The sequence below is a fragment of the Rattus rattus genome, chromosome 9 (genome assembly GCF_011064425.1).
Source record: "Rattus rattus isolate New Zealand chromosome 9, Rrattus_CSIRO_v1, whole genome shotgun sequence".
Classification (NCBI taxonomy): Eukaryota; Metazoa; Chordata; class Mammalia; order Rodentia; family Muridae; genus Rattus; species Rattus rattus.
Window position 1 is genome coordinate 3926211 of NC_046162.1, and position 9295 is coordinate 3935505.

At 48.1% G+C, this 9295-nt stretch overlaps 1 protein-coding gene across 1 annotated transcript in view; it reads right to left on the bottom strand.

The window, feature by feature from the left end:
* Nsg2 (neuronal vesicle trafficking associated 2) overlaps positions 1-7362 on the bottom strand; it is a 65897-nt gene extending 58535 nt beyond the window's left edge. Inside the window, exons 1-2 of the mRNA XM_032912104.1 lie at positions 7186-7362; positions 6159-6315 (exon numbers count right to left, since the gene is read on the bottom strand). Of these exons, the coding sequence (XP_032767995.1) occupies positions 6159-6287 (129 nt within the window). The 5' untranslated portion in view covers positions 6288-6315; positions 7186-7362. The remainder of the gene's footprint in view (positions 1-6158; positions 6316-7185) is intronic.
* Positions 7363-9295: the final 1933 nt, after the last annotated feature.

A 9295-nucleotide genomic window follows, 5' to 3' on the forward strand; every position in this document is an offset into this window, starting at 1 on the left:
GACTTACCTTAATAAATAATATCTTTACTATATCTTAATAAATAAAAAGGGGGAGTTATCCCTGTATGCTAATTAATGCTCCTTTTATTTCAATTTTAAAATTTGGATGCCAAAGTTTATGGCACCCTATAACTAGGCATACTTCTGCCTAGGTGAAATAGAGAGATCCACATATTGACATGATCCTGTCCAGATATTTTATATGGGGAAGAGGGAATGTTTGTGTTTTTTCTACAGGATTCTACAAGAGTATGCCAGCTGCCAGAGGTGGTTGCTGAGACTTGCTGATACTGGGAGCATGAAGATTCAGCTCTCATGGTTGGGTCCCTGGAGTCATTCCTGCTCTGAGAGGAAGATGGAAGATCTCCTTCATCCTTTGTCATCACAGAGATTTTGCCGTTGCTGCAGTCAGTGTTACCGCTGCGTGTGTCCCGTCCCACTAAGGCCTGCTCTCTGACCCTCTGTACACTGCTGCTTGCTGGAGAAGACTGGATTCCAGCTGTTGCTGCCCCCTTCATTTCCCTGGTGACTCTTGCTGCCTTAACTGGTAACTGGTGTTGTCATTTTACAGACTATAGCTCCACAAGAAAGCCACCTGTGTAAAGCTACAGTGACTGGAGAACTCTGTCCTGGTTATACAGATCTCAGAAATGGTTCCATTGTCTGCTGGTTGTTCCAGAGAAGAATGACTGATCCTGAACTGTCCTGGAAAAGACCTTGACACTTTCGCTGCTATTGTAGCAGCCATTACTGCTGCAGGCATTGTGTCTGCAGTGTCTGGAGTTATCCTCCCCCAATCTATTGTTAGACAAGTACAGTGGGTGAACTTTCTGGAGTAGTTACTAACAATTGGAAATTCTAAATTTTATTATAGGAGCTGCTTGACTCGGCCCTTGGTGGTAACAGCTGAGGTGAACCAAATGAGGTGCCCATTACTTATCGGGAGTGGCTCTGTTTGGTGCAGCCCTATGCTGTGGATCAGTGTTCATACTATGGTTGGTTTGCAAACTCAGATCTCAACAGAAACGTGACAAGGCCGTTATCACTCAAGCACTTGTGGCCATTGTACAAGGGGCCTCCCCTGGAATTTGGTTATCTATGCTCAGGAATTAGTCGGTATCTGAGTTCTCTGCTCCTGCACCCCATGGATCTGTGGATCCATTGCACTGGGAGGAGAGAGACTCTCTCTCGGTATCTGAGTTCTCTGCTCTTACACCCCATGGATCTGTGGATCCATTGCACTGGGATGAGAGAGACTCAGTGATCCTTTGATCAGCCCTTGCACATCGCTGAGGTTTCCCCATTGCACGCGATAGGGTGATCATGATTTGTTATAAAATGATTGATTTGTTATAAAATAAATAAATAGAGGGCCGCAATAACATTCGCCACCACTAGATGGCCCTGGCTTTCACTGCACCCCACGTGGAAGGCCAGGATAGCCTCCGCCATTACAAGATGGCGCCAGCCTTCGCCACGCCAGCAGACTTCCTTTCAGGAAGTTAACTGTGTGCGCATGTGCAAGAGTGCCTTCGTGCCAGGTCTTTGCCCACTCCGGGGCGTGCCTATGAGATCATGGGTAAGCAACCAATCAGGCGTGGACACGCCACATTAGGGTGTATATAAAAGCAGCGCCATTCTGGGGCTCGCTCTCTCCTCTTCAAGATGTAATAAATGCTTTGCTGCAGAAGGATCCTGGTGTCCGCGCGTCGTTCTTGCTGGCGAGACGTTGGGCGCGCGACAGGGAACTGCCCATGGCCCCACCTGGAATGGACTCTGAGTCCAAACTAGATACTACGGTTTGGATATAGCCTGAGTGTCTCCCAAAGGATCATGTGTTGGAACTGGGTCCTCAGGAGAGCTATGTTGAGAGATCCAGAACCTTTAAGAGGCAGAGTCTAGTGAAAGATATGGAGGTGGGGTTTGGGGAGAGAGTGCCCTCGGAAGGACTGAATGTGCTTCTTCTGGGTGTCCAGTTGATTCCTCAGAGAGTCAAGTAAGTCTCTTGCTTTCTGTCTCACAGCATGATTGTTCAGTCTGTCTTCCTCATGCTCCCAGCATGATGTCCCTGCCATGTTCTGGACCCAATCAGCCCCAGGTTTCTGATTGACAACAAAAAGCAGACTAAGAAAGGTTCCGGCAGGGATGAAGGAGAGGCTCACAAAGCCCCGCCCACGGGTGAGTAGGATTGGCAGTTGATGGTTGCTGGGCAAGGATGTAATTTCCCTTTGTGGGTGTGGCTAGGAGGTTCCCTGTGCCCACAGTGGGTGGTCCCTACAACTATGTGCCTTTAGACAACATTAACTGGACTCTGTGGGTTATTTTTAAAAAGAAGAAAAAGGGGACTGAAGTTGGGAGGAAGTCATTTTGGGAGAGGTTTAGGGGGAGTTGGAAGGGGCTCATATGGTCAAAATACATTTCATATATACATGAAATTCTCAAGGAATGATTTAAAAATATGTAGAAAAAGAAACAAAACAGACTAAGATATTCATCCTTTCCATCATTTGTGTGTGTGTGTGTGTGTGTGTGTGTGTGTGTGTGTGTGTGTGTGTGTGTGTGCATGTGTCCACAGGGGCCAGAGAAGGGTGTCAGATCTCTCTGGGGCTGAAGTTACAGTGGTTGTGAGCTGCGTAATTGGGTGCTGGGACCCAAGCCTGAGTCCTTTACAAGAGCAGAAACCGCTCTTAAGCACCAAACCACCTTGTTAGCCCCCCCTCCCCCACCAAGTGGTTTCTAATGCTTAAATGCCACAATGCTAAAGAGTTCGGTGACTAGATCCAAAGATGGTTTTCCAGGCTACTTAGCAAGCACACTCCATGTCTTGGAGTTTCCAAAGGGGAAACCATGATTTCACAAAGGGCACACATGACCTTCCTGATACTATCTTAGCTTCAAACCCTGTCCCACTGGGACCTAATCAAAGGGCTCGCTTCACCCCCTCTTTCATAGCCCCCAGTGAATTCCAGTGCTATCTCCACTTTACATGCAAGGGGGTCAAGTCTGAGGTAGGTTAAGGAACTCATCAGGGAGCCTGGCACGGTGGCGTACAACTCTAACCGCAGCACTTGGGAAGCAGGAACGGGTGCACCTCTGTGATCCGCCAGCCAGCCTGGTCTACATAGCAAGTTCCAGGGCAGCCAGGGGCAGAGGGGGAAGGGAGAGGAAGAGGGGGAGGGAGAGGGAGAGGAGAGGGAGACTATGACTCAAAAAGAAAAGCAAAACAAGAACAGAAAGAAAGAGAGAGGGGGAAGGGGAGGGGGGGGAGGGAGGGGAGGGAGAGGGAGGAGGGAGAGAGAGAGAGAGAGAGAGAGAGAGAGAGAGAATGTCTTAAAAGAAAAGCAAAACAAGAACAGAAAGAAAGGGGGGAGGGGGAAAGGGAGGGAGGGAGGGAGGAAGAAACAAACTCATCAGAGCACGTAGGTAAGGGGATTCTAGCAGAAACAGAAACAAGGGTTTAAACCCAGCTAAAACCATTTCTTCCCAGTCCACGCTGGTAGCCATCACTTAGGGAAACTGGTCTCTGGGCTAGAATTCACCTTCAACACATTTGCTCTGCTGCCAGGGGGAGCACTGTGTTTGTTCTTGTAAAGACCATAAAATCATGGAGAGATAACTCAGTGGTCAAGCACTCGCCTACCCTGTATGCTGTACTAGGTCTGACCTCCTGCCCTGAAAAGTTTGAACAAGTAAAATCTAAGCGTATCAGCACAGAAAACTACTAAGACAATTTCCCTCTCAGACAACACTGGGACCTCAGAGAGAATCGATCCATATTGTGGGGCACTGACTGAGTCAGAAACAGAGATCAAACCTGTGCAGTGTCAGACCAGTTCTCTCTTTGTTCCCAAGGTGGAAGGTTCTGGAACAACACTGCCCAGCTTCTTATCCCGGGCGTCTCCTCACCAACTTCGTTTTGAGGAGTTACATTACCAGTCTATGTTTCAATTTCTTTAAACACCTGGTCAAAGTAGCCACTTCTTTACCAGGTTCTGTTCACTGGTGAGAGACTGAAATAAAAAATTATATGTGCATGCGTGTGTGTGTGTGTGTGTGTGTGTGTGTGTGTGTGTGTGTGTGCTCCAGTGTACGTGTGTGTGCACATGTGGTGTGTTTGCGTATGCGCTCGAGGTGTGCGTGTGTGTGGGGGGGTGGTACACACACTCGACATTTTAAAAAGCATTTGAACATCTTAATTACTCTTATTCTATTTTTGGCTTTGGGCCACTTCACATCTGATGCCACATCTGATTTTGTTCCGACAACCTGATGTATGAGTGTCTTTGCTCCACAGAAGGGGAAACCAACACCCACCCAGGAGAACTACGGGGAGTGCGCGGCATGACCCTGCAGGGCTTCGGTACATCTTTAGGCATGCGCTATGAGACGGCTGACTATGCTGGCGTTGGAGTGACTTCCGGGTACGTCTGGGTTGTTTGTTCAGGGAGAGAAGAAAACTCTCAGAAGGAATTATTTAAAGAGAGTAAAGGGAGAGACGGCACACCACTCTCTAGATAGCCTGGAACTGTGTGGGAGGTTTGGAGGAGGTGACCTCCATTGTCTCTCTTCATCACACGCCTCTCAGACCTGCGCATGTGGTGCCAAATTGCAGAACCACAAGACCTTGGTTCTTCCTTCACAATATTTTTCCCTCACAAACTACACTTACACCTGCATCCAGGTCCAAACATTTTCAGTTGGTCTTTCCGTGCCTTTGGACCATCCAAACGTTGGCTTATCACGCGAATTTCCAATCCCAGACTTGCAGGTGTGTTATGGGTCTGAAACGGAGTTACTCAACTGTGGCCACACATGGGGGTCACTTGGGGGAGACTGCACCTATGCTGATGACCGGATCTCACCCCAGAGGTTCTGACAGAATTGCTCTGGGGCTGGGGTGACTTCAATAACGGGAGTTTCTAAATCGCCTTGTGTTTCCAACATGAAGTTCAAAACAAACAAACACCGAGTGTGTCTGATGTGCCCGAGGCCAGTTCTCGATACCATCTCTTCCCGTTTCCTTAGCAGCAACCGCTTGCTCGAAGCTCATTTTTAAAGGCTTTATTAGTTTCTGAGGGTAGCTCAACAACTCTATTCCTACCACCCACCCTGACACATTCTTCTGTCAAAAACCTCTCTGCTTTCAAAACAAATGACTCAGCCCCAGCCAATCAGCCAGCTCCTTATCTCGATTTAGTTCCTCTTCATTGATTGGATGGAACCAAGTGGTTAAGACACACAATGCCCTCCTGGAGATGCCAATGGAAAACATCGAGCGGATGGGATGATCCATTGTTCCCATCCCCAGCCCGGGAGCAGGAGCTTTCCCCCTGCAAACCTCTCAGATGACTTGCAATAGCTCATCCCCTAAATCCTCTGCTCCCTCAGGCAGACCTTCCGCATTCTCTCCTACTTATGTCTGTGGGACGACACCCCACTGCCACCTCCATTGATGTGGCATCAGCCAGAGGCTGCTTCCCAGTCATCCTCCTGCAGCCACCGTGTCCGAAGGCGCATTCTCTTCCACCTTTGCCTTAAATACCTTTCCCCCCCCCTCCGCTCCAAACCCGTACAGCTTTGACTCACCTTCAAAACTCCAACTTGGGTATTCTCCTCTGCAGCTCACCCATCCTGCCTTCCCTCTCCTATCCCTCCCCACTCACTGTGATGCTTGGGTCCAGCATTTACCACCATGCACCGGGTTCCTCTGAAGAAGGGATTTTTAAACTTTATCTTTTTATAGCCAGCTCCTAGCAAAGAGGGACGAGCTCGGCAGGTGTGAACCGACAGCTGCTGGATCGAGTCCAATTCCCTGCCTTCCTATCTATACCAATCGATTTCCAAAACACCTCAAGAAAATTAAGACGAGCCTTTCTCCCCCTTCATCACTGCATAGAAGCTTAGATCTATTCATCTGTCATGGTAAGATCCTAAAAAGGGAACGTTAATTTGCTTGCCCATATATGCAGATTATCAGCAAACACCATAAATCTGCAATAGCACAGGAAGTGTCTTATCTCTGGATACGATGTTTTCCAAGGCAGGGAGCCTGCTTGGTGGCTTGAAGGAGGAAAGGGTTTGAGGGGATGAAATCTTTTGCTGCTTGGGTTCCTGGGTTACAGTAGTCTGGGGGACAAGGGAAGGGCAATCACCGTTACCTTCTCGGGAGCAGACAGCTGTAAATGATTAACCTCCAAGGGCGTGATGAGAGGGACGGTCTGGAAGCCGTCCTCCACGGAAGGCGGCTTGGCCCCCTTCTCTCCAGGGTTCCCATTCAGCTTCACCATGCTTCTGCTGTTTTATTTTTTCCCAGACCTAAGGCAAGCATCGGGATTCTGGTTACAGCAGGAATGCACCGGGCTGGTGATGCTCTAAGACAGCTCAACTCCAGCAGTATTCGACCTGGTGATAGCCGTCAATCTCCCACTAGATTTCCTGACATGGTTCCCATTGTCCGGAGAAACTTCATTAATCATCAAAATGTGCTAACTGCCCACTGAGTTCACCAACCCTCAAATTAGGGAGCAGGGAAAAAAAATCAAAAACCTCAGACCTTCATTTAAAAAAAAAAAATGAGCTTAAAAAAAAAATACTAAGACACAGTGGCTAACATATCCCTAGAGCCCCACTGGCAAGCTTGTTCTTAGCACAAAAGGAAACTCCATTATTCTGGGCCCCCTGCAGTAAGATACATTTCCCCTCACCACCCACATAGCTATTTTGCCTTTTTTCCCCCCCACCAATCTCTAAAACACAATCGAATACATTCAATATCTCTCAAGACACACTTCTCTCTCTCTCTTTTTACATAATATGTAGATTGTACGTGAGATCCAGGTTTCTACATCAGAAAGAGGCTGGCTTGAACCTGATCTCCTTATTCAACCATGAAATACCTCCATTCCCTCAACAGCCAGGGCTTTTTCCCACCCATGGAAAGTTAGCAGCCCCCATACTGCAAGATTGCCAACTAAATAAACAGATCGCATTTATTTCCCTCCGGTTCCCTTTGAAGTCAAGGACTGCTTTCACCGCACCCTCAAAAGCCCCGTACAACTGAATTTCTCCTGTCAATCCTGCTGGTGGGACGTAATTAGACAAACAGAGTTGTTGTGGGGATGACAGGGTGGTAAGGGCTGGGAGGGTGCTGGGGAGTGGTTACAACAAAAACAAATGCCTACTTACTGCGCGGCACTGGTGGGGGTCAGAGCAGAGTCAAGCCAATATGTAGAGGAGGAGGACAAACAGGAGTCCTCCCTCCTCAGCCAGAGCGTGGTGCCGAAAAAGCAGCCCTCGCGTGCCTGGATCCGGAGCTTCTGAGAACGAGGCGCCAGCGCGCAGAGAAGATCTGGCAGCTGCCAGCCTGCTCGCCTGCTCGCGCCTCCCACCGGGGACGGCTCCCACACCACCTGTCATCTGGCACCACCTGCTGTTTCTCATGCATGGCCACAACCCCTGCATAGGACAAACGGTTTCAAAAAAAGTGGAAGGGATTTTTGGCTATTCCAAAAACTCTAATGTGGTTTATAAAAAAAAATTTTTTTTTACAATTATGTAAAATGCGATTCTGGAGTCTTTGGGGGAAACTGAAAAAGCAGGCACTATTTTTTTTTTTTAAAGGGGAAGGGCTCACCTCTTACTGAGGCTTCCCTAACAATACTGTAAAACAGAATGGCTTAAAACACCTGCTCTGGGGTTAGAAGAGAAAGCAAACTGGTGGTTATTTTCCATGTCCTGTGCAGTAACACCTTCCTGGTCTCTTTCAAGCGTCTGCCTCTTCTGTAAACTGTGGTTCCTAACAATGGCCGGGAAATGGGGTGGCACTCAGTGTGGATACAACTGCACAAAGCTCAGACAGTGTGACGCACCCCACAGGCTTGACCTGTGTGGCTCACAATTCCCCCAAGGTTGCCCAGGTCAGGTAAGGTCACAGAACGGGAAAGACCAGAGCTGGGATTTGAACTCTGGTCCCCAAAATCCATATCTAGGACAAGACATTAAATGACACGCATTCTGATGTCCAGAGTAGGAAGGAGTGGAGGGGCAGTGCCAACTCTACCTAATGGCTGTGTGGCTCTGGCACGTATGCAGCCACTCTCTGAGCCGCTGTTACCTTGCCTGTGATGGAGGATGACAACACTTCCATTGCAAAATGGCAGGGACTACGGGAAGAGAATATACCCATGGAGACACCTATGGCTTGTGAGGGATGCTCCCAATGCCTATGTCAACCACAGGGATGGTTCGAGTCCATTGCCAGTGATTTCTCCCGGCTGTGGCTCAAGTCACTGCTCAGCAGCAGCAGTGCTGTCTATGAGGTCCACGACCCATCTGTCCTGGGATTGAGCACCCTCCCCACGTCGATTTCAAAAAATTTGTACGTGTGAAAAAATAAATCACCCTACCTGGTGTCCACGTGTTAAAAGGCACAGGAAAGTGTGTGTCGTCTGTACTGTGTAGGAATGAAATGGGTGTAAGGGTTTTTTAGACGATGAACGCTGCCATCTATCAGCATCGCACAGGGCGGTGTTAAAAGGTGTGAGGGGGGAGTATTCTAAGAAATATTGGGTTTCCTTCCCTTCCTCTCCAAAGACCTAAAAGACCGCCAGGTTCAAGCATAGCCTGAGGCCAGCACAGTAGAGTGAACAACCACATGTTCAGTTGTGAACATCAATATCCAATCCTAATCCCCAAAAGACAAAGAAATCCCATGACTGATTGACAAGGAAAAGCTACACTTTTTTTTCAAGCTGGAGGTCCCTAGAGCTTAGCAAGCTCCAGAAAGGGGTTTGTCTGGAGGCAGGGGGAAAGCCAGGCTCGGTGACCTATGAGGTTAGAAGACAAGCTGGAAGGGATGATGTGCAGGATTCTTACCTTGTTGGAGAACAAGATTGATGGGTTCCAAATGAAATAGAATCATTCTGGCATTAAAAAAAAACATTCGAGGGTTGAAAACAAATACGATCACACTGTTTGATGACGTTTTCCATGTGTGCAATATATAAGACATCTATAGAGCAGACTGTGGAGGAAAGAAACCAAGACGGTCCATTATGGTCCTGTAGACCACTTTACGTGGTAAAGCTTTGGGTCCGTGTAATTTGTGAACATTTAAGTATGTCTATTGCAACCTCAGGCTAGCCAAAAAGATACAAAGATGTGGTATGTATGTATATGCGTGCTTTCGTGCGTGTGTGCATGCTTGCATGTGTGCGTACATGTGTGTGTGTGTGTGTGTGTGTGTGTGTGTGTGTGTGTGTGTAATAATCAAAATGCAATAGACAACAACTGCCAT